A 27,730-nucleotide genomic window follows, 5' to 3' on the forward strand; every position below is an offset into this window, starting at 1 on the left:
AAGCCCGATGCATGCCACAAAAAGGCACAGATGTTTTTGAAGAAAAGGCATATCCATTGAGAGTTCATAGGTTGTCACTTGTCAGTGGGAATTTTCCTGTTTCCTCATGATGTTAAGCATGTTCATGACCACGTGCGTTCCATTTTTTCGTACACTGGGAGGCTGTGATCTGTGACAGTTCGGACTCAAGTCAAGAGTGTGAAACGGACAGCACTGCTCCTACAATTGATTATACTTGTTACTAGTTGGGTGGAGCCTTCATGGTTGATACAAGTCCTCTACCATTGACTGCCAGGGTTATACCATTTGCAACCACCTTAAGCCCAACTTGACCGTCCCCAAGACGACAGTGGCAAGTATCAGCAAGATATATACTGATCTTTACGGTGATACTCAAAATCGAACGGACTAGGATCTAGGAAGATAGCTGAGGTCAAAGATGGCGTTAGCGACAGTTTACGCACGGTATGCACATTTGACAGCCTTCGATTTGCCTATTTCGCGATCTATGCAGCTTTATTTTTGGCTGCCTCCTCCTTTTCCCTCTTTCTGGCCAAAAACCTTTCTCTCGCTGAGCTGATATCCGACTCTGTCTTCTTGCTCTTGCTGGCCTTTTCCAACCTTTCCTGTTCCTCTTTGTCGGCTTCCAAGGCACGTTTTCTGCTTTCCTCCAGTTGCTGCTCCATCATCCTGGTCTGCCTTTCTCTCGCACCACTATCGCGTTTCCTATTCCACTGGGCCGAGTCATCTTGTTTCTGGATTGTGGCAGAAGGCTTTGTTGGTGCAGCAGGAGAGGCAAGCACGTTGAGACCAGCAGTGAGCAGTTGGCGTTTATCTGCGACTTGACCTTCATCGTTAAGGGTGACGTTGACGCCCTTTGCAGCCAGTTCTGCAACACGATCCTTTTCTTGTTTTGTGTCTGGGTCGTCTGAAATGTCGTCGCCAGCGAGTTTGCGCTTCTCCATTTCGGCGGCTGCTTCGAGGGCTTCTTGATGCCTGCGCTCGCTATCGGCCATGACATTGCGGTAGAAACCTTGCATGCCTCCGCCCATTTTTCTTTTTCTTTCTTCTTCCTCGGCGGCTTTCTTCTCTTCTTCCTCACGTAGGCCCTGGTTCTCCTCTTGTTGTGCTTTGTAGGCTCCAGTGACGAAACTCTCCTTGTCTGCAAACTCGTCGCCTTCATTCTCACGCTCTTTCTGTAGGAACTTTTCACGGGCGACTTGTTGGTCTTGTTTTCGTTGGGCGGCAGCAGTGAGGAGAGCGTTCATATATTTCGGACCTTGATTCACAGTCTCCTGCTTGGCCGCTGCTTTGCGAGCAGAAGCAGCCGAAGTCGCAGCAGAGTGGAAGGAATCATAGTCGTAGATGGTAGGGTCCAGTTCGGTTGCTTGAGCAGCATAGGCAGCGCTCTCGCGCTGAGCCGAGAGATCGCTGTACTCGTCAGGATTTACACCTTGAGGTTTTCTCGTCGGTGGTTTGGTAGGAATTGAGCCAGGTTTTAGCTTGTTGAGAGGCTTCTTCTTGGGCGGAGCCGCAGCAGAAGGTCGTGACGGCTTTGAGGCATTAAATTCGGTGAGTTCTTCTTCAAAGACATTGGGATTGGGAGCAGCTGCAGCCGGGGCGTCGTCGTCGGAATCGTCGCCTAGCACGTCCATGGCGGCAGGACGTCTCTTTGGTTTCGGCGGTGAGGCGGGCGCCTTGGATTTAGTATTGAGGCCGAAGGAGAGCGACATGGTGGTGATGTGTAGACTGCGTGGAGGGTGTTGGATGTTGTGCGCGTGCGAGATGCAGCGAGCGAATGTTTAGTCTTCACATGTTGATGGTTGATGGTCGAAAGCGCCCAAAGCCGTCGAGAAGGCAGTCCTGCTTGGTCTGTGCGATTATGCAATTCCTCGACGCCTTCGCCGTGAAGTTAGCATTCTACGACTGGACTGGCCTTGGTCTACATCGAGCGTTCAATTGTTTACTTTGTGGACCGACGAGATAGCTATACCGCTAGCACCCAAAGCTCCATTACTTGGTGCTAAATCTCCATGCTCAACCCGAATGGGAATTTGTCACTGACCATGATGTCACCAAAGCCCCGCATCCCCTTCAGCATCCAAGCTCCTCTTTTTAGCTGGCGTGGTCGGCGGATACACGGATGTCAAGAATACTCAATAGTAGAGAGCTCTCCATCTTTCCTCGGTCACAACATCCCTTCACCTGCACATCAATTCATCCATCAAAAGACGATACATACAGCCACAATGTCTACCGGAGTTGGAATGTCTTCGTGCTGCTTGACCGGCAAGGTCCAAGAGGGAACTCCCAAGGGCCATGTTCAAACCATCGCCGGTCTTCAGACATATGTTGCCGAGCCCAAAGACGGCTCAAAGACCAAGACTGTCATTTTCCTTGTCGACAGTAAGTTGCCCATCCCCTGGAGTCGTGCTCTGACATGCTAATGCAAAAAAGTCTTTGGTTGGGAGTTCAAGAACACTCGCCTGCTCGCAGACCAGTACGCCGCCAACGGTTTCACTGCCTACATCCCCGATGTCCACGAAGGTGACTCGCTGGACATTGACTTCCTCCAGACAGTCGAGCCCCAGAAGACCGAGCGCGACTCTCGCTCACTTACCGAGAAAGCGGCTGCTACGGCAAAGACCGGAGCAACACTAGGCCCATGGCTGCTCAAGCACCGCGAGAGCGTCGCTCGCCCTCTGATCGAGAACTTCATCAAGCAGGTTCGCATGATTCCTGGCACCAACAAGGTCGGCGTCATCGGCTTCTGCTGGGGTGGTAGATATGCCATCCTGGCCGGAGACAAGGACTTCAGTGGCGCCGAGGGTATGGGTGTCGACGCCGTCTACAGCTGCCACCCTTCGCTCGTTTCCATCCCTGGCGACTTTGAAGGCCTCGCCGTTCCTGCGTCCTTTGCGCTTGGCGATTCCGACAGCTTGCTTGGAAGCAAGGAGGTTGACCAGATCAAGGAGCTTATGGCCAAGAAGAAGAGCGAGGGTATCGACACCGAGGTTCGCGTCTATGAAGACCAGGTCCACGGCTTTGCTCTGCGCGGAGACTGGAACTCGGAAAAGGACAAGAAGGCCATGGATGAATCGTGCAAGCAGGGAATCGACTTCTTCAACAAGCACCTGGCATGATGAGACACTTGGGGCGTATCTTAATAATCTAGACGAATGAAATGGTAGTCATGGGTTCAAGCTGAAGCCGCAGCCTTTTGAATTTGTTGGTCGTGTTGGTCGAACTTTTGCTGGACCAAAGTAGCAGAGCCAAGGAACTTTTCAATCTCCTTGTCCAGTGCAGCCAGCTCGTCTTTCTTCTTGTTGTTGTCGGCGATCAGACTCTGCTTTTTCTTAAGTAGTCCTTGGCGTTGCTCTTCCAGAGTTTGGCGCTCGGCATGTTCGTGGTTGATCCGAGCAACCATGAGGTCGTGTTCATCTGCGCCGGCAAGTTCGGGGTTGGCAGCAAGAATTTCGTCGACGGGAATCAAGGGTAGGGTCTGGTACTTGTGACTGTGAAGATGTTAGAAAAGTAGATGGATCGAGAGCAAGACGACAACACACTTGTAGCCCTGGCAAGCAGCAATGTCCCCAATGAGGTGGCGCTGTTCGTAGTACAGGTTCTGCAAGTGGAGGTGCAGGGAATCAATTTCGGACTTTGCTTCTTGGGTTTGCTGTTTGAAGTTGCGGGTGTCGAGAACGGCGCGGCGATTGAGACCGCGTAGTTTGGCCAGGTTGGCATGAAGAATTTTCTGCTGGCGACTGAGTTGCATCTCAGCATCGGGGTCAGGCTGAGCGGCGCGGTTCTGGTCGATGAAGTCGAGCATGTGCAGGCATTGTTGGCGAGCCTCGGCGGCAGCATGCAAGACGGACTGAAGGAATTCATCAGTAATGAAGGCGCGGGCATCCATGGGTGATTGGTCGGCCATGGTGAATGATAGATGCGCGTGTTGTGAGTTGTAGAATGTGATTTGCGAGCGTGGAGAGTCGACAGTTGAATGTTCACATGTACCAAGACAGGGTCACTGCGAGCAATCGGAGATGATTCGCGCTCTGCATGTGAAGAATCGATCTTGAGTCGCTGGGCAAAATCGACTGAGCTTCGTATCCCGCTCCGGCCAAGGGACTATTTCATCAAACTCAATTGGCGCAGCACCCTTTGAGTGTCATCAAACGAACCCCTCGTTGGTTGCGTGGTGAAAGACAGACTACCCTGGCTAAGTCGAAGCGCTACGAGAAAGGCAATTACTCAAGAGGCCAAAAGAGTTTCCCTCAGCACACGCAATGTATTCGTTGACGATGGAGCACACTCGGTACGAAGATGCCGAGTGTTAATAAGCAGCACTGTTTGGGCAGGTGGGACAAAGCCAAGAGGGTCGTCACCCAGCCATTTTATGGTTATGCCACTCACGTCTCGCTTTCCACCTACGTGGGCCTGTACTTTGGCTGTCACGGCATGCCTCTTTTTTTCCCGCATGCACGACTATGACCTACTAGAACTTGTCACTGTCCTTCTCTCGCGTCCCTTTCATGCATCTCATTCCCATCCTCCACTCAACCTTTCCCCACCTGCTCCCGTTTGCCACGCTTGACATTTCATTTCTTGCCCCGAACTCGGTTGCCCCGGCGAAAGTCTGATTGCGCCTGAATCGCCCGCCAAAGGTCAAGATCACCAACCACAATCTCTTCTCTCTTTCTCTCCCTTGGTACCCGAGTAGTCTTGCCAACAACATAATCTGCCCTTTCTTCTGAACTGCTTCGTCCCCTATCCACAATGGCTACGGCCACTTGCACCACCACCATGACCGATTCGTACGAAGAGCCCGCCCTGGGCTCAACATCGAGCGCTCGCCTGAACCCTAGAGACGGCCTTAAGAAGCGCCGTCACTCTTCCTACCAGCCTCAATCATGGTCCGCAGACAACGATGACATTCAATTACTGGTCGACCGTTTCCTCAAAGAACTGGGCCGCCGTCTGGAGTTCCTTGACTCATACGGCCATCTTAAATTCGACTCTGGCATTGATCGCGCATACAGCACTCTCCATGCTGTTCACGAATCCTGCAGCTATGTTTCCGACGAGGTCATCGATGCTGGTAGACGCCGCGCGAAAATCATGGTCGACCTCCTAGAGGAGCGCTATAGAGGCGCCCTGGCAAAGAAAGAGACATTGGAACACAAGGTCCGTGAGGGTGTCCGCTTGATGGAAAAGATCCTGGTCGACTTCGAGACTCGCGCTTATGCTATGCGTGACGCTGGACTAGGAGCAGTTGCCTCGGACCTCATGGACTCTGGAAGGCGGAAGATGGACGAGGGAATGCACATTGCTACCGAGCTGGTTGACGAAGGCATTGACAAGGCTCGTCGTGCAAAGGAGGCTGTCAAGGACGCGGTCAAGACAAAAATAGATGAGGCCATCAAACGCGCAAAGGAGCAGGGCCTCATTGGCTATCACGACCTGCCCGACCCATGGAAGATCAACCCGCATATTACTCGTGGTTACCGCTTCTGCGAGACCAAGCTCGACTGCTTGCGCTCTTGGCTGTCTTTCTCCAACGAGACAGTCAACATCTATTCTCATTTCCTAGGTCTCCTAGTCGTTCTCTCCATCGCATTCTACTTCTACCCTACCTCGGTACATTTCTCCATGTCGACAAAGTCGGACATTTTTATCGCCGCTGTCTTCTTCTTCGCTGCATCAAAGTGCCTGGTCTGCAGCACTGTTTGGCACACCATGAACTCCATCTCCAACCAAACTCTTATGGAGAGATTTGCTTGCATCGATTACACCGGTATTTCATTATTGGTAGCTGCGTCCATCATGACTACAGAGTACACAGCTTTCTATTGCGAACCTATCAGCCGCTGGACTTATATGTCGCTCACAGCCGCGCTGGGTGTTGGAGGCGTCATACTTCCCTGGCACCCAACCTTCAACCGAAATGATCTCGCATGGGCTCGTGTCGCTTTCTACGTGACTCTTGCTGCTACTGGTGGTCTGCCCGTAATCCAACTGATCTATACTCGTGGTGCGAGCTGGGCCATCTACTTCTACGCACCCATTTTCAAAAGTCTGTTTGTATACCTCACTGGTGCAATGCTCTACGCCGCCAAGATGCCTGAGCGTTTTGCACCAGGCTTCTTCGACTACTTTGGTGGTAGCCACAACCTCTGGCATTTCGCTGTTCTTGGTGGCATCCTCTTTCATTACAGCGCCATGCAAAGCTTCTTCGGAGACGCTTTCAGGCGAGCAGAGAGTCAGTGCACTGTTTACTAGACCACTTGCTTCTTACATCTTCGCTTCTTTCTCGAGGGCTCTTGCGCAAGTGTTGACAAGACGTCCCTATTTATGCATTCTTTTACGTCGAGCCCTTCTCTTCTTTGCATTCTTCGCTCCCGCTTCTAACCTACATTTGTGCAAACGACCGTCCATATCATCCTGTAAATACGAAGACCAATGAAATTCTAGATCTTGTAAACCATTGTATGATTTCCTGACTGTGATGTAGACTTGTGCAGCATGATCTTGAGCTCTGAAGATTGATTCCAACTCAGGGAAGGGCGCTCATCTACAATCTCTCCGATCAATCAATTCGCTGAGAGAAGGAGCGAAGACTTGAGCAAAAAAAAAAGAAAAAAGAAAAAAAGAAACCACAAAGCCAACAAAAATACCAAACCGGCTGTGAAAAGACGCACCACCGATATTAATTCTCAGCAACCATAAAGTTTTTCATCTTTTCATCTGATAGTCCGCACTCCTTTTTATTAGATTTTTGTCATCACACAAGTCACAACGATGGGCACGAAATTCATCCCTCTGGATGATGTTAGGGTCCCAGGCTTCACAGATGCGCGTGTCCAGCTGGATGCAGCGCCCATCAAGATGGTCAACGACATGGATGGCAAATTCACCGAGCACACCGACACCAGCAACTTGACCACTGCTGTTGGCATCACGACTGTACTTTTCCGTTGGTGCCCGGACGCTCTCAACGCATTCATCGATATCGACGCCTGGTTCTCCTTCACATGGACCCTGACTATTCAAGACGAGATGAAGATCGAAATCGGACGCGTGGAAAACCAAATCACCATGGGAAAACTGGATGCTGAAGGCGACAAGTGGACCCTCATGTTGACGTACAACATTGCTCCCGATGGACCTCAGAGAGGAGCTTGGGTGCCTAATCCTGCTGAAAGTATGCTCGGCGATAATGATCTCACAGACCCTGCGCAAATCGACGCACTGGCTAGAGAGTTTGTTAGGGACTTGATTCTCAAGCAACGCTGGTTCACGGGCAAGAAGATGCAACATCAGCTATATGTTGAGTATGCATTGATGGATCCCTTCGGCGACGGCATCCCCATGAACCCCCACTGGCTCTACGATGCTCCAAACATTGGTCACTGCACCACTTGTGATGTTCACAAAGATGTCAAGCCCCTACAACGATGTGGTAGATGCGGTACAGCAGCTTATTGCTGTCCTATGCATCAGAAGGTGGATTGGCCTGTGCACAAAAGCATATGCAATATGAACTTGGAGGATAGAGGACAGATGTTGAAGATCTCTCAGAATAACGGGTTGATTGGGTGGGATCTTTCAAAGACAGTTGGAGATGAGAATGATGATAACGAGGAGGAGATGTCGAAGAATCCAAACTTTGTCACTCCACAGTTGAAGAGGCAACGTCAAATGCACGCACAGATCGGTAGTCTTAGGTAAGGATACAGATTGCGTATCACAAAGCTTGGGTAGTACTGCTATTGGAGAGCCCCACGCGTTTCTGATTCCGGATGCTGAGCGTGTGTGAGTGTTGGATCTGATAAACCACTGAAAACACGTTCTGCTTCAAACATGCTGGAGGCGTATCATAGAGGTAAGAAGGTGGGCACTTTCCACAGACCATAATGGTTGTTCCCAGTATCAACAAAGACAAGTTCAGGTGTCTTTTATGCCAGGGATCCGGTGCTCATATCCAGCCGCCAGTGTCACCTCTGCTACCAAACCACTGATACGTGGCCAAGAGGTACACAAAGACGTGTCTGTGATGGGATGAAAGTACGTGTCCCGTAGCTCGTTCGTCTACGATATCAACACGACTTCTCGAGCACTGCGAATCTTGAACTACGATGTATGCTCAAGCAACAATGAATCTAGATGCGGTTCACCGGAGAAACGATACCATACGATGGATAGCCTCCGAGGAGGGAACGAGTCAACGTTTACATAGCTAACCAACGAAGATGGAGGTTGTACGACTTCTTCAGACGGCAGACGTGGTTGTAATGATTGCTAAGCATGGACGATCATGAATGAAGGCCACGGCAAAAGCGTTGTGCTGGAAAAAATTGCAGGAGTGGAATAGAACAGTTGATCAGTTCAGAGGCTGAAGGGAACATACAAGACAACTTCGATATCGAACTCTGTTCGTGTTGGCCAATGTGTGAGAAAAGTGCCTACACTAGATCGCGTTCTTGACTTCACAAGGGATGATTTTACTGCATATTCAGCCGGAGAACTATTCCGTATAAGATGCGCTTGAAAGAAAGTGTACGAAAAGCACAATTCATAGGATTGCTTAGTGGTATATAAGATGTTGGTAAAGTTCTTCCGTGGGAATTTGAGGGACGAGAAAATGTATAGAAGTTCTCGCCTTTCTCGCAAGAAGAGCAACGACTAGCTAAATTGGGCTAGGCCGGATCAAATGGCAAACGAAAGAGGAAGGCACTGTTTTGTAGTCCTGGTCGCTTGTCTCTCCGTGAGTTGCTTGCATCTGCTGTGCTTTGAAGAAAGAAGTAAACAAAAGTCGTCAGAAGAAAAGTCGCCGACCCTGGCTGGTGCATGGGGTTGCGGTTAAACTTGCAAGCTCGGTTCAGCGCAGTTTGTTCGGAGACAGTCAAACAGCTTCTCCACAATCTTGTGGAATCAAGCGAACAACTCCCCTCATTCATCACCAATTCTTGAAAATTGAATGTCTTGTCGTCTTGATATGGAGTCGTGCATCTCAAGCCGATTCGTGAAATCTCGCCTGCCTGTTCTAGAGGCCCTTCCCTACCTCACTTCATTTTACGCCTCTCAGAACGCTGTCAGTATCTGCAGCGCCATCGGCAGCTAGGCTTGACCGACCAAGATATGTTGATGCTTGCAATGAGCTTTCTTCTGTCATCCTCGACTATTGGAGCACCTGCAGAACGGCTCCGCACTGCGGCTCACTAGCGACCTTGGGGTTGATGCTTGGTTTAGCCGTCCCGCGAAAGTCATGGAGATGGCTGGTACATGCTCCCCGCCATGATCGACATAGGTTGTTCTCAAATCAGGCACAGCACATTTAGCCAGAAGTACTTACTCCATATTCACGAGTACGTCCTACTGCCATGCGGAGATATCCAGGTCCGCAGGACGACTAGCAGAGCACTAGATCCAAGTGGTGGTCGACATGCCGATTCCCGCCTTCGCTTCCTGCAGTCTCATGCGGCTGGCCATGAATTGCTCAATCGTATGCCTGTTCTGACTTCTAGGGATTCCGGCTAACAATGTATGCACCTTACTGGAACACTTCATCCTTCCCGTGTGATCGAGGCGGGGCATTAGGAGCGCCGAAGATGGTTAAGAGCGATTTTGCCAGAACATCCGTGGTGGTATAAGTATAAGTTCTTGAGGCAACCTTGCTCACAATATATCTTGCATCCTCATTAGTCTTTCTTCTTGGGCAGAGAATCATATCAAGATGAAACACTCGTTTACGTTGACCGCTCTTGCGAGCACTGTATCAGCCAAATATTGGGGCCCTTACCACAGCCCTACCTACTCAAATGCTTCCTTATCCTTCGATGCAACCATCAGCGTCAATGCCGAGCAGCGCTATCAAACCATGATTGGCGGTGGATGCTCAGGTGCATTCGGCGCGGCCTGTACTACCAACACTCTCTCGGCAGCCGACCAGGATACGGTCGTCAGGACACTTTTCGACGAAAACATCGGTGCTTTGTCCATACTCCGCAACCTAATTGGATCTTCTCCCGGCGCGACCATACTTCCTACCTGTCCCGCTACTCCCGCCGGCCCATTCAACTATACCTTCCCTGGCAACAACGACAGCTGTCAGTTGACTTTGGCTCAAAATGCGCTCAGGTATAACCCGGATCTCTATCTGTACGCAGATGCTTGGTCGGCTCCAGGCTGCTTCAAGACGACTGGGCAGGAAGCTGGCGGTGGTTTCATCTGTGGTGTCAGACGCTCGAACTGTACCTATGACTGGCGTGAGGCCTATGCCAACTACCTGATCGAATACGTTAAGCTTTATCAACAACGTGGCATCAAGGTTTCTCTGTTGGGTGCCTACAACGAACCCGACTTCAACCCCGTCACCTACTCTGCGATGTTGTCTGATGGTTACCAGGCCTATGACTTCCTGAGCATCTTGTACCCGATGGTCAAGAAGGCTTTCCCCAGCCTGGCTGTGTCCTGCTGTGACTCAACCGGTGCTCGCCAACAGCGTGACCTTCTGTACGAACTTGGCCGCCTTGGTGGAAAGACTCTTTTCGATGTCAACACGTATCACAACTACCAGTCCGATATCAAGAGACCTTTTGACGATCTTCTTGCCGGACAACCTACCATCGAGACTGAATGGAGTGATGGTGGCAATACCTGGACCAGGACCTGGGATGTTACAGGAAACAACTTCGAGGGCTTCCAATGGGCTATCTACATGCATAATGCATTCCGTAATGGAGTGAGTGGCTGGAATCACTGGTGGTGTTCTTGGACTGGGCCTACAGATGCCGCCCTTGTCCAGGTCAATGGCACCGGTTATGAAGTCTCCGCTCGCCTGTGGGCTTTTGCTGGTTACTTCCGTTTCGCACGCCCTGGTGCTGTGCGCTTGTTCACCGATAGCAGTGTTGAAGAGGTCTATGTCACTGCATGGCAGAACAAGAACGGCACCATTGCCATTCCTGTCATCAACGCTGCGCATTACACATACACGTTGGACGTACAGCTGTCCGCCACAAATGTGTCCATAGCGACCGCGTACTTGACTGACAACGAACACAACGTTACCCAGGCTGAGCAGTTCACCTTCGAAGGAGGCAGGTTCACTGCTCAGATCGAGCCCAGGGCCATGAAGACATTCTTCCTGGAAGAGGCAGCTTAGATTTGGTCGGACTCTGGTCGGCTGGCGTAAGACGCCGAGCTTAAATGTAAAAGATTCCGAAGCATTGGTCTTCCTGAGCTTTCTAGCTTGTGTTCATGTGTATGTATTCAGCTAGATACTAAAATCAAAAGAAAGCGAGTCGAGATTACGTGCAACTTGTGCCACAATGAGTCTGTTGCTTCAACTAAAGAAACGTGAATGGAAGAGCACCGTGTGCCCGGAGGATGTATGAAGCAGAAATATGGAATAAGAACAAGTCGCTCGCAAAAGAGCGACCAAAAGAGCGACCAAAAGATGCAAAACGTACAGCAGCAGGGATTCCCACGTGGTCACCCACCGTAGTACTAATCTGCCGTTCAACTGCTTATGTATGGCAGAGCGGACGGGATGCCCAGTTTTCAGCTGACTGTGGCCGTACGTGTTGAACATGCTAGCTTTTGCGGTTTATATTTCCATGGCGGTTTTGGAGTGCTCTGTAGGCATCACTTAGACGACATCGTTTTTCACAGGTGTTTGCCTTGACTTCGCTTCGCAAGGCAGCGGCACAGCCAAATTCTTGAGCTTTCGCGCTGAGACCCCTTTCTGGTACTTACATTCACACATTGGGCTTCTACTTAAGTCTTCGATACACTCTTGTCCATTGGTGGTCTGATTGATATGCCGTCTGCAATGGTGACGATCTTTCAGCTCAAGGAATATCTCGAAGGTCGAACCACAATTCTGCCAAGCGCGCGAATCGGGACGCGACATTCGAGTTTGGGCGTGTGATTGGATGAATGCTGGAAATGGCAAACTTCACCTTGACTTTCTGCTGGGCCAAATTGAATAGTCCGTTTTACCAATATACGCCCCTGTTTCATGTTCGTCGAATACGAGACTTTCAGAGCGACGAACTACAATCAATTTCGTAGGTCAGACGGCTCGTGATTTGCAGAGCAAAAGAGTAGGTCAATAACGGTCGATAGAAAGAGTAACGGTCATGCTTCATAGTGCTGTCAAGGCGTCAAGCACCGCCATGGCGATTCACTGACCTTAGTTCGGATCCTTCGCGAGGATGGCGTATACAAGAGACACTGTTCCCCTGTCCAGTCTCTTTGAGCCCCGTACTGAAGAAGCGAACCTTTGGATGTCATGTTGCTTCTTCCCGTATTGGTCGCTCTCATGAGTGCGTGCCATGTGCAAGCAAAAGCAGTCTTCGCTCATTTCATGGTACGTTTCTTCGATGAGAACCTCGCTTTCGATGCTAAAATTTATGCCTTGTAGGTGGGAAATGTCAACTCTTGGACTACATCAGACTGGCAGAGAGACATCCGTCTAGCCCAAGACTCCCACATTGATGCATTCGCTCTGAATATTGCGAACAATGGCGGCTATGCTAGCCAAATCGCCAATGCATTCTCAGCAGCCAACTCGCTTGGCTTCAAGCTCTTCTTCTCTTTTGACTACGCTGCACAAGGCGCATTCGCTCAACAGGACGTGACCAACCTAATCACTCAGTATCATTCTAATAATGCATACTATAAGTACAACGGCAAGCCATTTGTGTCTACTTTCGAAGGCCCTGGAAGCTCTGGTGATTGGAACGCGATCAAGTCTCAGACTGGGTGCTTCTTCATTCCCGACTGGTCGTCACTGGGTGCCCAAGCTGCCATCAGTCGTGGTGTTGCGGATGGGTTGTTCAGCTGGCAAGCATGGCCTTCCGGCCCAAATGACATGACTCTGGCGCCAGACAACTCGTACAAAGATGCTCTCAATGGCAAGCCCTACATGATGCCTGTCTCCCCTTGGTTCTTCACAAATCTACCCGGTTATGGCAAGAATTGGTTATGGCGTGGTGATGATCTATGGTTCGATCGCTGGAACCAGGTCATGATTGTCCAACCTGATTTCGTCGAGATCCTGACTTGGAATGACTGGGGCGAGTCGCACTATATTGGCCCTTTGGACGATAGGCAATGGGGTCTGTTTGGCTCTGGCAATGGTAATGCGCCTTATAATTACGCTCAAGACATGCTTCACGATGGCTGGCGACTCTTCCTCCCTTACGTCATTGACACGTACAAAAATGGGAAGGCGTCTATCTCAGCTGAGGGTCTTGTGTCATGGTATAGAAAATCACCAGGTGCAGCATGCGCAGGTGGAGGCACCACTGGCAACTCAGCAAGCCAGGGTCAGCAGGAATATCCACCAGCTCAAGTCGCACAAGATAAAGTCTTCTTCTCTGCCTTACTTACATCTCACGCCGATGTTACTGTCACTATTGGCAGTACGACACAGGCTGGAACTTGGAAAAACATTCCGAGCGGCGGTTCAGGCATCTACCATGGTAGCGTCCCATTCAAAGGCCGCGGAGCTGTGTCTGTCAAGATCTCCAGAAATGGCAAGCTCATCATGCAGATGAATGGAGAATCGATTACTGACAGCTGCACCGATAACATCGAGAACTGGAACGCATGGGTTGGCAGTGCTAGTGCTACGGGCTCTGGATCTGGACCCGGTGGTGTATCCACTGCGTCTTCCTCTACGCTCAAAACTTCTACCACAGCCCCTGCTTCTACATCTACTAATGGCAGCAACTCGTTCTGCGTTGCAGGAACTGGAGAGGGGAACCTGGCTGGACTCTGCAGTTTTTCCTGCAACTATGGATTCTGTCCTTCAAGTGCTTGTACATGTACTCGGAAAGGACGTCAAATCAATGCCCCTACTGCATCGAACACTCTTGGTTTCCCTGTGGCCGGCCAGGATATTGCTCTCTACAGTGGTCTTTGTGAGTACGCCTGCAGCCACGGCTATTGCCCTTCGGGCGCTTGCACTTCTGATCCGTCAAAGGCAGCCAATGGCGATGAATCTTTCTGTACTGGTGGTAGCGGAAGCGGAAACCTGGCCGGACTTTGCAGCTTCTCGTGCAACTATGGATTCTGCCCTAGTAATGCTTGTACCTGCACTAAAAGAGGAAGTCAAATCAACTCTCCTGCTACATCTAATACTCTGGGTTTCCCAATCGCTGGCCAGAATGCGGCTCAGTACAGTGGGCTGTGCGAGTTCGCTTGCAGTCATGGCTATTGTCCCTCAGGAGCTTGCACCTCTGACCCTTCAGGGGCAGCCTGAGGGACACATTGAGAGTCACCAGAGAGCCTGCAGCCAAGCATGAACACCATGCGTTTTTGCTTCATAGCAAAGATTTCGTCGTAGCTCAGGCACTTGAAGAAAGGAGTTTCTTTGATGAGAAGGCCGCCATCGCCTTTGTTGTCGCTTGAGCATTCAGATCTGCTGCCGTCATAGTCTTGGTTGCTCGCCTGGTCTTCAAGATGGTCGTTGTTTTGATCAGGAATCACAACTTCGACAGCATCTCATTTGACTCCAACAGAGCTGTCGCCAGATGTGTCGGACATGGCTAGGAACAGCGCTACAATTTTTGATCAATTTTGAAGCTTAGAGGGTGAATTGTTGCATCAAAACTTACGTTGCAAGCCACCTCGTTTTCGGACTGCTGGGTACTCAAGGGCGGCGCATGCAAGACGTAGTGAGATGTTTTGTCTAAAAGCGTCGCCAGAACAGCAGCAAACGGCGAGGACAACGACGACAAAACCTTCTCCGTCGTCACTGATTTTCCATGACAAGATCGGAAATTTGATAGACTTCTCGCTTTCATCCTTGCTTCCAGTCCGACTCCTCTTCACCTCCAGATTGCTATATCTAGCAGATACAACCTCTGAGATCAGACTTTCAAGATGACTATAGATTTAAGTGTACCATATATCTCGCCTCTGTTTCGACAAGCACAGATTGAACTGCGCAAGGCCGTGGAAGATATGATGTCGAGGGTGTCAGTGCAAAATTAGCTGCAGAAGAAGGCTGAATCCAGAAGGCAAGCAGCGATTCTTCAGTTCGTGCTTGCTAAGTTTATTCTCTTGTCATCAACGCTCTTGCTCTGCCACGGACTTGCACGTGCAACCATGATGAGGCAGTGACGGGTCTAGTAAGCTCTTGGCGGCAGTAACCACCGTCGTTGTTGTTGGGGTGAACTCAAACAAACGCCGTAGGACGGATGACTACGAACAGCCTCCTTCGACACAATCTCCTTCGACACAATCTCCTTCGACACAATCTCCTTCGACACAATTTCCTTCGAAACAGCCTTCTGGCAGTCGAGGTAAATCTCCAAACGATGTATGACTCCAAGCTTGATTTGAGGAACCGCACTAACAGGCATCATAGGCCTTCATCGAGATCTCCGGTTACGTAGCCCATGGAGAGACGGTCTTGGAATAGTACCTTAGAATGCAAGAAGTCATCCGAAAGCTCGCCCGCCTCGGCAACGCCACATACGAAGCTAGCAAGAGCTACGATAACTCTTTTAGTTTTCACGCTGTGGAGCTACTGCGTGAAGCAGCTGGATATCCCTTATGGCGAAAGCATGTGGTCAATCCCAAGGCCGAGAAGACACCAGAGGAGAAGCAGGAGCTTGAGGAAAAGCGCAGAAAAAAAGAAGAAAAGAAGAAAAAGAAGCAGGGATCAGAGCAAGCAGAGTTGGTCGAGGAAGAGGAGCGACCTGTGACGAGAAGCAAAGGAATGCAGCCACCACGAACACCCGAGCCACGCGATACGTCCCCCGATGATATCCAAATGTGTCGTATGACTCCCAGCAAGCACGGAAACAACTGGCAATCAACATGGCACATAATCGCGGAGAAGTTGTCGCCAGAGACAAAAAAGAATCTTCTGAAGGTTCTTACCCGTACATTCTCGCATGTCGGAGCCAACGATGCTCTTGATATGGCTGAGAGTATCATTGATGACCATATCAATATGGATTTGGTCAAATCAGTGGCATCAGACAGCCAAATCAGGCAGTCGGACTCACCAGCAACGACAACTGTGTTACGGTGCAAAACCCTGTGGGAGGAGGAGAAGCCCAAGCTACTCCTTAAGGCTCAACACCTTCACAACTATCTGCTCTTGGCGACAGAGTTCAAGAACCTGCAAACTCAAGCGCTATCGCCGGATACTCCATCCGGCTAGCTGTTCTTGAAAGATAGAGGGATGAAAGCAAAAAGAACGACAAACGAGCGTACTGCTGCAAAATTCGTTCTGGACCATATGGTATCGCTCATGTACCCTCAGAGCGTCAACGAGGGTCAAAACAATGAAGACGAGAAGACGAAGAAAGAGAGGAAACAAAAGCAAGCCCAGAGGGAAAAGGAAGCCAAGGATCGCCTGACAAGAGACCGTGATATGGCGAATAACGTTACGTGCTTCGTTAATGTATTCAGCATGGGCATTATGCCGCTCATGTACAGGTCTGCCTGGCGCTCAATGTAAGTTTCGAACATTGAATAATGTCGATTGGCGTTGAAATTTTACTTGACCCACGAAATTCAACGCGCAGATGCTTCTATCGACTGTGATAAGGTAGTGACGAGCCCATATGAGCTCTTGCTAGCGCTGGAGTATTTCTACCAGCATTAAAAGTAGCCTTCCTTCCGCTGCTAAGCCGTGTCATGATCGTCGCTGACTTGCACTTCATAGCCAGTACAGTTTGATATGTCGGACACCTCTTACGACAGCATAGGATTCATAGAGAAATCACTCCAAGACACTTCTGTACTCAACTCTAACAAGCCACTTGGAATCCAGCTTAAGGCTCCCGATGAGATCAACAAAGGCATTCAAAGGGTGCCGCAAGCCGAAGAGCCAGATAAGAACAGAGAAGCGATCTCCCACTGGTGGACACTTTGGAGGAGGTACCGACGACAGACGCCAGGAGGTCGGCAGGTTGAGTACGTGAGATGATGATGGTATGGTCAGGCCTTTCTTGGGCTTCTTTGGTGAAGGACGTTCGTGATGCAGATGATCTGCAATGACCGGTGAGAATTGCTAGAGGAAGGGGAATGCCGCAATCCTAATGTGCTGATTTGCGTCACGTCTTGCTCCGCTAGATTAATCTTGATTCTGACACGAAGTGGTAAGAGACTAGTACCGTCACCCAGATTGATCTGCGAGGCGGGACAATGTCATTCCTTGTTTTGTTGGATCATCTCGCTGCTAAATCTTATAATGTCCTAGGGTGAGCAGTCAGCACAAGACTCAGCTCTCCTGAACAGCAATACAGTAATACCTCAACATCTGCAACCCATGCTCACACCAAACCGGCCACATAAATTCGTCACGTCCAACCAATGTCGAGGTTGATGTTGTTAGATTCGTATTGTACATTTGTGATTTTGCTTGTGGGGACACTCTAGATCTTCTCGGCCTCCTCCAAGAGCTCTTCAATCTTGAAGCTGCTGTCTCCCTGGCTGAACTGCTCCATCAACTTTCTGCGAGGACTCTGCTCAGCAGACTTTCCGTAAAACTTTTGTAGACACATCAACAGCCATTTGCCCTCCTCGACGGTGATTTGTTTGTCCTCGATTACGGTACCCTCGAGCAGGACAAGGCCCTTTTCGTCGGCCAGATCCAGATGGTGGGTGACTGTGGTGTGAGGTTGTGCAAACTCGCCTTTCAGCTTGAACTCGGCCAGAGCGGTGAAGAGCACAGTGCAGGTGGTGGGCGAGGGGAAGGTCCACTGCAAGAAGTGGATTTCGGCGCCTTGGCCCTCTTTGGGCAATGGCAGGACGAACTGAGGATGCTTGCGGGCAGTCTCGACGATCTGGTGGTATGTTGGAGTGGGCACGACGGCGCAAAGAGAGCTGGGAGAGCTGGCGTGGCGCAGTCTCCAGATGTATTCGATTTCTTTCTGAGGCAGTTCTTTTGTCTTTGCAACGTCGATGAAGGAATCTAGCGTCTTGATGCCGGCCTTTTGCTCAGCAGATGCAGATGCAGATGACTTTGGCGAGCCGGCTTGTTGTGTCTGAGGCTGAGGCGGCGGTGGGGGCTGAAAGGGAGCATTGGGTGCCGGGGGAGTCGAGGTGGTGGCGGCGTCCAGAGGGGCGTTTGCGCCAGGAACGATGGCCTTCTGGCGAAGCTCAACAATCTTGTCCTTGTAGGCCGACTTGAGCTTGTCGACGTCGGCGTGGCCCTCCTGCTTGGCCTTTTGCTCGAGCTTGGCCTTGTACTTGTCAAGGACTCGCTGGTCGGGCTTCTGGTGCGTGGCCAAAAAGCGAATGTCGTGCACCTGTGCCCATCGTCGCTGAGTGAGGCGGGTTGTGGGTGCAAAGGCCCTGGCAATATGGCGAGTGGGCGATACTAATGATGCCATGTTTGCAGGTGTGCCAGATTATTTTATTCTTGATGGTGACACCATCCGAAGCATAAGATGGTATGCTTGGCACGTTGCCCCTTTTGGCCGCTCGGCTTCGTTCGGACTGCCAAAGCAGTGTACCGCGGTACAAACAAGCGTTCGGTCGGGCGAGCCTCTCGGCTTCTCCACAAATCATCTCCCCGGCTGTCACTCTTGCGGGGCTGATCACTATGGCAGTGACGATGCTCCAGAAACAAGCCTCTTATTCCTTGCGCATCGTCCTGGCTATTCGGCTTCGGCACGCGCTTATGTAGGTAGTTGAAGATTGTCTCTCCCGTCCGTCCAGGTCTGTGAATATCAAGTCTCCCATCTTCCTTTCTGTTCTCGTCTTCTTCCTTTCTGCCTTCATCTCGTTCCCTCATCCTTTCATCTCAACATAACACATCAAGATGCCCACCGAGTCCCCATACCCACGCATTCAGATCCCAGACGTCGGTCTGTGGGACTTTATGTTTGAACGGAAAGATAAACCCTACCCGGATGACCATGGTATTCATCTCACACCACCCCTCACCTTTGTTGTCTGACATCTGACACACATCTAGTTGTTTATCAAGATCCCTATACCAAGCGCACTTATACCTACGCTCAGACTCGCACTGCCGCTATCGATTTTGGCAAAGGCCTCAAGGGCGCATGGGATTGGCAAAAGGGTGATGTCCTTGCCCTGTATACGCCAAACTGCATTGACACACCCATTGTCATGTGGGGTGCCCACTGGGCAGGAGCCACTGTCTCTCCCGCCAATCCCGGCTACAGTGCAGATGAATTGGCCTTCCAGCTGAAAGACTCGGGCGCAAAGGCTCTGGTCACCCAATGGCCCGTTATTGAGACTGCTCGCGCCGCCGCAAAGAAGGTCGGACTACCCGAAGACCGCATCATTCTGATCGGCGACCAGAAAGATCCCGACATGATGGTCAAGCACTTTACTTCAATCCGCAACACTGCCGGCACCAACCGCTACCGACGTACAAAGGTCGACTCCAACAAGGATCTGGCTTTCTTGGTCTATTCCAGCGGCACTACAGGTCTCCCCAAGGGTGTCATGCTGAGCCACAAGAACATTGTTGCAAACACGCTCCAAGTTTCTGCAGCAGAAAACAACTTGGACCAGAAGGACAGAATTCTTTCTTTCCTTCCCTTCTTCCACATCTACGGTTTAACCGTCATTTTGCACGCCAGTTTCTACAAAGGTTGTCGCGTGGTAGTCATGCCCAAGTTCGATATTGAAGACTTCTGCCGCATCACACAGGAGGAAAAAATCACTTTCAGCTATGTCGCCCCTCCGGTAGTCTTGCATTTGAGCAAGCATCCTGTCGTCGACAAGTATGATTTGAGCTCAATACGCATGATGAACTCAGGTGCTGCCCCTCTGACCAAAGAGCTTGTGAATGCCGTCTATGATCGTAAAAAGCTCAAGATCAAGCAAGGTTACGGCTTGAGTGAAACCTCGCCAACTACTCACACGCAGAGATGGGAGGACTGGCAGTCCACTGTCGGTAGTGTCGGCATTTTGCTGCCAAACATGACCGCCAAATACATGTCGCCAGAAGAGAAGGAAGTACCAGCCGGAGAAGTCGGTGAACTGTGGCTGAAAGGGCCCAATGTATTCCAGGGTTATTTGAACAATCCCGAGGGTACAGCGAACGCCTTGACGTCCGATGGCTACTTCAAGACTGGCGATGTTGGTTACCAAGACAAGAACAACAACTTTTTCATCACCGATCGAGTCAAGGAATTGATCAAGTACAAGGTAAGATGCATCAACAGCTCAAACACGAACGACAATCTAACGTTGATTTTGCAGGGCTTCCAGGTTCCGCCGGCAGAGCTTGAGGGCTATCTCGTTGCACATGACAAGATCGATGATGTTGCAGTCATCGGCATTTACAGAGAAGACATTGCGACAGAAGTTCCTAGAGCATATGTTGTACCACGTAAGGGTGTCGAAGCTGGCAAAGCTCTCGAGGACGATATTGTCAACTGGATTGGGGCAAAGGTCGCAAATCACAAGAAGCTGAGGGGTGGTGTCAAGTTTGTCGATCAGATCCCCAAGAGCATCAGTGGAAAGATTTTGCGACGAGTGTTGAAGGCACAAGCTGACGAAGAGGCCAAGAAGGGTCAAAAAGCCAAGCTGTAGTCTTGGGTATGCCAATCAAGATTTTGGATCCTGATCCATCGTCTGTTCAATAGTCCAGCCCATGATTCTCTGATACGTTTTTAATAGATCGTTGTATGATAGATTACTTATACAGACATAGAACCCATGGCCGCGCAGTTCGATCAGGCGCCGAGGAATGTGGAACCTCGGGCTCTTTCTCGACGTGCACCGATGGTCGTGCTTTCTCACCATTTGCTGGTACAAACCATCAATTGGTCTCATAGAAAGCACCATTCCGCTGCCATATCACAGATTAGCAACAATGGCCCTCGTCAATGCACTATACTCTAGACGACGTGTCTTTATCAACGTTAATTCATTATCATGGCCGAAAGCAGCCAGGTTCTTGAAACTCGAACCATCAAAGAAAATGCGACGACCAACAAGTAAACCGAAAGCGGCTCAGACAAAGATCGCCTAGCGATCAATGAATAAATGATAGAGTATCAAGTAGATTTCGTTCTAGCAAGGTCCGTACTTTTCGTTTTTCGTTTACCATTAATCCCGCCTGACAGAACTCAAAATGGCACCCAAACGACCTCTGGAAGATGAAGAATCGGCAGAAGTCGGCGCAAAGAAACCTCGCCTCGAGGATGGACACGACAACGATGATGGGATGTTTGAAGCGCAGCCTGAATCTGACGTCCCGGAAGACAATGACGACGTGCTTAACCCTGGCGACACCGAAGGAGAGGAGGTTGACGAAACCGAAGCACCCCAAATTGTACTTGATAACCTCGACTATGAGGACAACGACTTCCCTGCTGAGCTTGCGTACGATGACAGCGGGACTTACCACCCGGGATATCACAATCCCGCAGCCCCAATCTATGCAATGCCCAAGACGACTGAGTCCTCACCTTTACCTGAACCGGTAGCTACGCCTCCAGAGCTGTCTCCCGACAAACTTGATGAAAGGATCAGGAACGCCTTATTAAAGTTCTCCAAGTATGCGACGTATCCAGAATTGAAACTTGACAAGCTTTCTGAAAAGATCAGAAAGGCCTTGTTGAAATTTCCTAAGTCCGCGGTCCCTATGATCTTAGCGTCGACAAAAAAGAAGGACGAGGTGGCGGATTTGTTCCAGAACGTCAAAAGCCTAGATGGAGGCTGGGTTGGTGTCGAGGGTAGACTTGGGAAGGGTGGCCAGGGTTGTGCCCGACTATTTGTCAAAGTCGATAACCAAAACAGAATCACTGAGAGAGTCGTGGTCAAAGACAGCTTCCAGAAATTGGAAATGTGGGCTGATGAAAACTTTTGGGAACGAGGCAGAGTCGGAATCGACCCTCGAGAGTCGATAGTGAACAAACTGTTGAGCTTGCCTACACCTGAGAGATGGGAGCGGTATATCGTCGAGTACCTTGGCCATTCTATCAATCACCAATGGAAGACCAACAGGACTTATATGGAGTACTGCGATGGAGGAGACCTCCACAAGCTAATGAAAGCACAGAATCAGAAATAGTGAGTTTCAAGCGCACATACATCTGGTACGTGATTGCTAACCTCTGTAATAGTCGCCATCCTAATCCGAAGTATGATTCTGACATTGGAAGTGGAGATGACTCTGTGAATGACCACAATCCAAAGTCGATCGCAGTCTCGGGTGGAAAGGTCATTCCTGAGCCATTTGTCTGGTACTATCTGAAGCAGATGGCTGTCGCTTTACATCGCATGAGTAACATACCTGTTCGTAAGAACAAGGGCGATTTTGTGGTTCATAAGTGAGTAATGCTTGTAGTCTGATTGGATAACCATGACTAATCTCTGGCGCAGAGACATCAAACCGGAAAACAGTCAGTAAATCGTCAACGATACCAGTTCAAATCACTGACTCAGTCATAGTCTTCCTGACAAGTCCAGATCCTTTTGAGTTTCCAAGATATCCAGTTTGCAAGGTAAGTACTTTTGTCACATACATGATCTCACAACAACTTTCTCACCACTTGAAATAGGTGGGCGACTTTGGTTCCGCACACGTTACGTTTACAACCGATCCGGACAATCCGGGGGGATGGTATGATCATGTAACACCTGGTTACATTCCGCCAGAGATGGATATGTTTGTGTGTACTGAACTAGGATGGGAGCTCACCACTGCCACGAACGTGAGTAATGAGGGCCGAGCCTGTAACAACAGGCAAAATTGATTTGAAGTATCAGACAGCTGACTCGGTCACAACAGGTCTGGCAAGTCGCAATGACAATCGTGACTCTGATGAGACTTCATCGACCAGACGAAATAAACTACGAAGACGAAGACCTAGACTTGGCCGTAAAATCAATGCATTCGCTCGACGATCTAGCGCAAGATTATAGTATGGGACTTCGAAGTATACTTGAGGAAATGTTATACATCGACCCAAAAGATCGACCCTCACCGCAGGATATCATCGAGTGGTTCTACGAAAACAAAGATAGGTGGGAGGATATGGCTACAGCACCAACTTGTGATGATTTCGATCTACATCCATCATGGTTGCACTGGTCGCCAAACGAAGAGTATCAAATGAACGACTTTTTCGAGAACGTACCATCCTCATCGCCGGCGGAGAAGAAGATGAAGAGGATGATTGGGGGTCTTCCGGTGCCAGGTTCGAGTGACGAGGATTCTTCGGATGATGATGAGGATGACGAGCAACCGAGCGTGGACGACCACGATCATCATATCCCGCATGCGAGCAGAGTTTATCCTGGGGACGAAGAGTACGAGGAAGAAGAGGAAGAAGGAGAGGAGGAGGAAGAAGAAGAAGAAGAAGAAGACGACGACGACGACGACGAGAGTGGTGAAGAGGAGGGAGAAGAGGAGGAAGAGGGATACGATCCAGACGACCCCATGGCAGGCTCGAGTGGTCCAAGTCTTACCAGCGGTTCTGAGTTTGTACCGCCCTCTGAAGATGAGGACATATTGATGAGAGGTATCAGTAGAGGGAGTGATAGTTTTTGAGACTTGAGAGTAATTTATGCTTTTACCTGCTGTGTTCCAATGTCTATGATACTTTTCGCTCAGCTGAAACTAGAAGATGACGTTTTCAGATGTTTTGGATCGCTTATATTCATCTCGCTCATCTACATAACTGTCGCAAAAGCTTAACTATAAACTTGAGACTCTTTGTACAGGATGCTCCTTCTCTTTTTCTTTTCGCGCCGAAGATCATGATACACACCCATAAATGCTATGCAACCATTGCCCACCTTGCCGGAGCGCCGACCAAAACACAATAAATACAACAGTGAACCAAAACAAAATCTTGAAATGCTGCAAAATCAGGGATACAGATCACCATGCGTGACGCGCGAGCTGTTCTTCCATCAAGCCAAGCCATCGTCCAAAAAGGGAAAGTAGAAGAAGAGAGGTGAAAAATGACCAGTCGTCGCTTTGGGTTCAGAAAGAGGCCGTGTACAGTGAAGATGAAACAAAGAGATCGGCCTTGGAAGGCGTCGATCGTGAAAGAGAAACTGTCGATCCGATACCGAGAGCATGGTGTCGGTGGCTGACAGGAGGCTGAAACGTGAACAGGGCCCAACATCCATTCGATTGTGTGACCAGGGACATGTCCCGAATGGTCTACTGCAAGAGCGGTCCTTGCGCCCTGTGGTCGTTTGCTCAAGCCTCTGATGACATGTCATATGTTACAGCAGTGAAAGCTCTCATAAGGAAAAGGCTTGCAGCTAGACGCCACTCTGACAACAGAGTACGTCCGTACTTGGAAAAACAGCGCACTCAAGAAGATTGGTTGCCACGTCTGCTCTCAATCAGGCGCTCGGCAGCAACGTACAACTCATCAAGGTACCTCATGGCGTCGGGATCCTTGAGCATCTTTGAAACCTGCAAGCCTGCAGAGATAAGCTGCAGTACGTTGCGATCATCCTTGAGAGGTCTGCTTTGATGCTTTGCTGCATGTCTCATCTCGAGCGAGTTCTCCAGCACTGTCACCAACTGCTTAATTTGTCCGTTGTAGAGCACACGGGCAGGGACACGGCGTTTGGTGGCCAGACGCTTGAGCAGGTAGCACCATTCGGTCCACTCGCGATCGGCAGGGACGCGGACAGGTCTCTTGTCGGGTTCCAGGGGAATGGGGAATTGGTATTTGGCTACAAAGTCGTACGCGCATTGGGAAAGACGGTCGTTGACGCGTGTCAGTATCGAGTCCTGCTCTTCAGCATATAGAGATACAGGCAGCTGGATCAATTCTGATTCGGAGGTCTCGAGGTGTGAGTTGGTTGGTTTGGCTAGTAGTTGATGAGGTCCATCGAACTCGTCACGGCCTGATGAGCGACGATGCGAGCTACCAGGTAGCATCGCACCTCCATCATTTCCCATGGCGGCTGAATTATAGTTAGGATGAAGCATTCCAGATTGCTGCTGTTGCATTTGCTGCTGCTGGATCTGTTGTTGCTGGAGTTGTTGAAGCTGTTGCAGCTGTTGGGCGTTGGTTAAATCTGCTGTATTAAATCCTGGGGGTGGTGCTGTCGTGTAAGGGTTTGATGAGATGGATGAGTTGTAGTAGTCTGGCGATGGAGGGAGAGGGAAACCGGGTAGGTTTGGTGATCTTTGAGAGCCAACTGCCAGTCCTCCGGCTGAAGACATTCTCGAGGAGCCCACCGAAGATCCCGAATCTCTCGGGTTCGTCGTCGGCCATGGTGATGAAGGCCACGAACGATCATTTTGCAGGCCTGAGGAAAAGTATGAACGGGTTCCTCGTGAAGCTTCTGGTGAAGCAGGTGTGTACCTGATATGATAAGATTAACTTTGAGCTTTAGGCGGTGAGTGAAGCAATTGTCTTGATGAACATACAAGCCAGATTGTTGGAGCAGAGTGGGGCGTCTGTTCAGAGCTGGTCGAGAGGTTGGCTGTGAGTGCTGGATGTTGAAAGAGTCCTCCAGCGGACTACGAGCAGTGTACATGATGGGGGTCGATGTAGGAGAATATTTTTTGGTCGTCTTAACCGAAGCACCAGGTTGGGAGGAAGAAGTGTCGGGCAGTCGGAATGCAGGATTGAGAGAGGGTTCTGAACAAAGCCGAGCAATCATAACCGATGACATACCGCCACTATTTGTGCTGCAAAGGGGGGTCGAAGCAGTGGGGATTCGGATTGTGGATCAATGGCTTGTTGGAAGAAAAAAAAGTGTTTTTACGGCAGTGGAGGAAAGTGCTTAGCTGATATAAACAGAACAGGGAGCCCCTCCCACATGTGCCAATCGCTGCAATTGCGGGCGCCTTCGTCATCACAACAGTGAAGGAAAGCAGAGGGATCTGTCTTGTTACGGTGCACCACCCACTGAAATGAGCAGGGGACGGGTGTGGTGTGTGCACAACTCCAGGCACGCCTCAGAGATGGGCGTCAGCGTCGCAGTGCACGAGAAGCGCGAGCAAGCACCGCACGTCTGCCAGAGAGGGCAACGCCGAAAAGCTTCGCACAAGACGGTCTGGGATCAAAAACGCAGGTTCCATGTTTTGGATGCTTGGTGCTGCCCGACGGACAGCTGGGCTACCACGGCTCGTCGGACCAGGCCGAGGGATGCCCAGTGACTTAGCCATGGTTTCTCATGTCCACCGCCAGTCCTAATACGACCCATCCGCTGTCGGTCACGACCAGGTGGTTGCTGCGTGTGATTATGGCAACAAACAGTTCTACTGAGCAAAAGCCAAAATGTGGGCCGAGCGTCGATTTTCTTTTCGCAACGTCCAAACGTCGATCCCTGGAAACACGTACATCCACGCGATGCCTCCGGCTTCTACCCCTGATAATTCTTCCAACCACCATGCCATCGGGTTTCTTATTCAAGTTGAAACTCGGCGATCTCGGGCAGCAAAGACTGTACCCTGGCTCTGATACAGCGCCGTCGTGTGGTCAATGGAAGGGAGAGAAGCCTCGGTGGATAAGGTTGTTTCATCATGACTCGGAAGGTCACGTTTCCTATGCATAACGGCTTGTGCGGGCAAGGCTGATGGCGGCACCGGGAGAGGCTTGACGAGGAAGGAAGGAAGAAGGGAACAAGGTCAGCAAGACAGTAAACGGCGCCCGGGTGCTGCTAGACCTCATGTTCACTGCCATGCCGAGCGAAGACCTTCGTTACGAGCAGAACACATCTTAGCTCAAGGGTATGGCAATTGAAGATTTTGGTTTCGACTTGAGCACGTAAAGATCGGTGATTGAACATGCCCTCGTGTGCTCCGTCGCAATCTTTCAAGGTTGTTGACGCTCCACGATCTCCAAGTCGTCCTCAGAGGATGATCTGTTGCTGGGTATCGACCAAGCGTGATTGGGCAGCGAGGACCGACCTCTGGAAAAACTGGACCCCTCTTTTTGGTCCGCCCAGCAATCACAACCACACCACAGTCAAAACTAGCGGCCGATATTACTTGCACTCTAAGTTACCTTTGGCTGCTTCACCGATCAAGAAGACACGGGGCAACATCTGCACATGGCGTACACGAATGGTGCAACGTTGCCGTGATGCCACAAAGCACACACAGGCAAAAAGCCACGAGGGAAGAAAGGCCCATGCTGTCAAGCAGGTTGTGCTTCTTTGGAAGCGGCGCGTGGGTCAGGTTGCGAGATTGACAAGGAGGGGCATTAAACGTTCCACAGTGCTTCTAGAAGGGGGAACTTTTGTGGCAAGAGCACAACTGCCGCCGGCAAACCAGTCAACTTTCAGACATGACAGCAAGGCCTTCCCAAACAAATGCCTTTTTGCCGGTCTCGCCAAGGGAAGGAGCGAAGCGCGCTAAGCGACCTCTCTTGCAATCCAAAACACTTTCCCGCATCAAGACAGTCCAAAAGGTGTGCAGTAATGTCTCAATCTTCAAACCGATTTCCAGCAATTCGGTCAAGCTTCAATACTCCTCGGATGACATGCCTGCAGAATCCCACTCAACGTTTCCCTAATATAATTCAAACCATATCCGAGATGAACGAAAGCTCACATTGCGCGATCAGGCACACCACAATATCCGCATGGCTCTACTTCGAGTCTGCGATAGCCACCTAACCCGCACGTCAGTATGGAGACATTGATCTCCAGATGGAAGGCCTAACATTCAAGCTCTTTTGGGCGCCAGATAGTGTAGTGCCGTTCGGCCAACCGTCATAACATCATGTGGATGGCCCTACAAGTCCAACAACGTCACTTACCGTGCTGCCAGGCATCGAGCTTCTAT

General features: G+C 50.3%; 12 protein-coding genes across 12 annotated transcripts; 8 read left to right on the forward strand and 4 right to left on the reverse strand.

Moving 5' to 3' along the window:
- Positions 1–545: 545 nt before the first annotated feature.
- On the reverse strand, positions 546–1,382 carry M437DRAFT_9152 (uncharacterized protein; the record flags this gene model as incomplete). The annotated part of the gene is made up of 1 exon (XM_041029071.1): positions 546–1,382. A coding segment is annotated over one exon (837 nt), but the record flags the coding sequence as incomplete, so codon positions are not given.
- Positions 1,383–2,249: 867 nt separating this feature from the next.
- M437DRAFT_82909 (dienelactone hydrolase family protein-like protein) lies at positions 2,250–3,143 on the forward strand (the record flags this gene model as incomplete). Its single annotated transcript, XM_041027836.1, has 2 exons — positions 2,250–2,406; positions 2,458–3,143. 2 exons carry the CDS (start codon positions 2,250–2,252, stop codon positions 3,141–3,143), a joined length of 843 nt encoding a protein of 280 aa, XP_040881947.1.
- Positions 3,144–3,199: 56 nt separating this feature from the next.
- M437DRAFT_43642 (uncharacterized protein) lies at positions 3,200–3,913 on the reverse strand (the record flags this gene model as incomplete). Its single annotated transcript, XM_041020777.1, has 2 exons — positions 3,200–3,515; positions 3,567–3,913. The coding sequence occupies 2 exons, from the start codon at positions 3,911–3,913 to the stop codon at positions 3,200–3,202; spliced, it is 663 nt and encodes a 220-aa protein (XP_040881948.1).
- An 890-nt stretch (positions 3,914–4,803) lies between these two features.
- M437DRAFT_43539 (adiponectin receptor protein 1) lies at positions 4,804–6,279 on the forward strand (the record flags this gene model as incomplete). The annotated part of the gene is made up of 1 exon (XM_041020761.1): positions 4,804–6,279. One exon carries the CDS (start codon positions 4,804–4,806, stop codon positions 6,277–6,279), a length of 1,476 nt encoding a protein of 491 aa, XP_040881949.1.
- A 519-nt stretch (positions 6,280–6,798) lies between these two features.
- Positions 6,799–7,728, forward strand: M437DRAFT_82912 (uncharacterized protein; the record flags this gene model as incomplete). Its single annotated transcript, XM_041027837.1, has 1 exon — positions 6,799–7,728. The coding sequence occupies one exon, from the start codon at positions 6,799–6,801 to the stop codon at positions 7,726–7,728; it is 930 nt and encodes a 309-aa protein (XP_040881950.1).
- A 2,005-nt stretch (positions 7,729–9,733) lies between these two features.
- Positions 9,734–11,161, forward strand: M437DRAFT_82913 (glycoside hydrolase; the record flags this gene model as incomplete). The annotated part of the gene is made up of 1 exon (XM_041027838.1): positions 9,734–11,161. One exon carries the CDS (start codon positions 9,734–9,736, stop codon positions 11,159–11,161), a length of 1,428 nt encoding a protein of 475 aa, XP_040881951.1.
- Positions 11,162–12,340: 1,179 nt separating this feature from the next.
- Positions 12,341–14,248, forward strand: M437DRAFT_15804 (uncharacterized protein; the record flags this gene model as incomplete). The annotated part of the gene is made up of 3 exons (XM_041018829.1): positions 12,341–12,370; positions 12,425–13,674; positions 13,735–14,248. Coding segments are annotated over 3 exons (1,794 nt in total), but the record flags the coding sequence as incomplete, so codon positions are not given.
- A 1,194-nt stretch (positions 14,249–15,442) lies between these two features.
- M437DRAFT_82915 (uncharacterized protein) lies at positions 15,443–16,183 on the forward strand (the record flags this gene model as incomplete). Its single annotated transcript, XM_041027839.1, has 1 exon — positions 15,443–16,183. One exon carries the CDS (start codon positions 15,443–15,445, stop codon positions 16,181–16,183), a length of 741 nt encoding a protein of 246 aa, XP_040881953.1.
- A 1,219-nt stretch (positions 16,184–17,402) lies between these two features.
- On the reverse strand, positions 17,403–18,362 carry M437DRAFT_44319 (ATP11-domain-containing protein; the record flags this gene model as incomplete). Its single annotated transcript, XM_041020889.1, has 1 exon — positions 17,403–18,362. One exon carries the CDS (start codon positions 18,360–18,362, stop codon positions 17,403–17,405), a length of 960 nt encoding a protein of 319 aa, XP_040881954.1.
- A 431-nt stretch (positions 18,363–18,793) lies between these two features.
- M437DRAFT_44400 (acetyl-CoA synthetase-like protein) lies at positions 18,794–20,544 on the forward strand (the record flags this gene model as incomplete). The annotated part of the gene is made up of 3 exons (XM_041020894.1): positions 18,794–18,893; positions 18,950–20,157; positions 20,212–20,544. The coding sequence occupies 3 exons, from the start codon at positions 18,794–18,796 to the stop codon at positions 20,542–20,544; spliced, it is 1,641 nt and encodes a 546-aa protein (XP_040881955.1).
- A 544-nt stretch (positions 20,545–21,088) lies between these two features.
- M437DRAFT_64545 (kinase-like protein) lies at positions 21,089–23,512 on the forward strand (the record flags this gene model as incomplete). The annotated part of the gene is made up of 6 exons (XM_041024438.1): positions 21,089–22,029; positions 22,083–22,289; positions 22,342–22,361; positions 22,411–22,463; positions 22,521–22,673; positions 22,751–23,512. 6 exons carry the CDS (start codon positions 21,089–21,091, stop codon positions 23,510–23,512), a joined length of 2,136 nt encoding a protein of 711 aa, XP_040881956.1.
- A 777-nt stretch (positions 23,513–24,289) lies between these two features.
- M437DRAFT_43843 (uncharacterized protein) lies at positions 24,290–24,868 on the reverse strand (the record flags this gene model as incomplete). Its single annotated transcript, XM_041020819.1, has 1 exon — positions 24,290–24,868. One exon carries the CDS (start codon positions 24,866–24,868, stop codon positions 24,290–24,292), a length of 579 nt encoding a protein of 192 aa, XP_040881957.1.
- Between the last annotated feature and the right edge of the window lie 2,862 nt (positions 24,869–27,730).

Source organism: Aureobasidium melanogenum (assembly GCF_000721775.1).
Source record: "Aureobasidium melanogenum CBS 110374 unplaced genomic scaffold scaffold_5, whole genome shotgun sequence".
In the NCBI taxonomy this organism is placed as follows: domain Eukaryota; kingdom Fungi; phylum Ascomycota; class Dothideomycetes; order Dothideales; family Saccotheciaceae; genus Aureobasidium; species Aureobasidium melanogenum.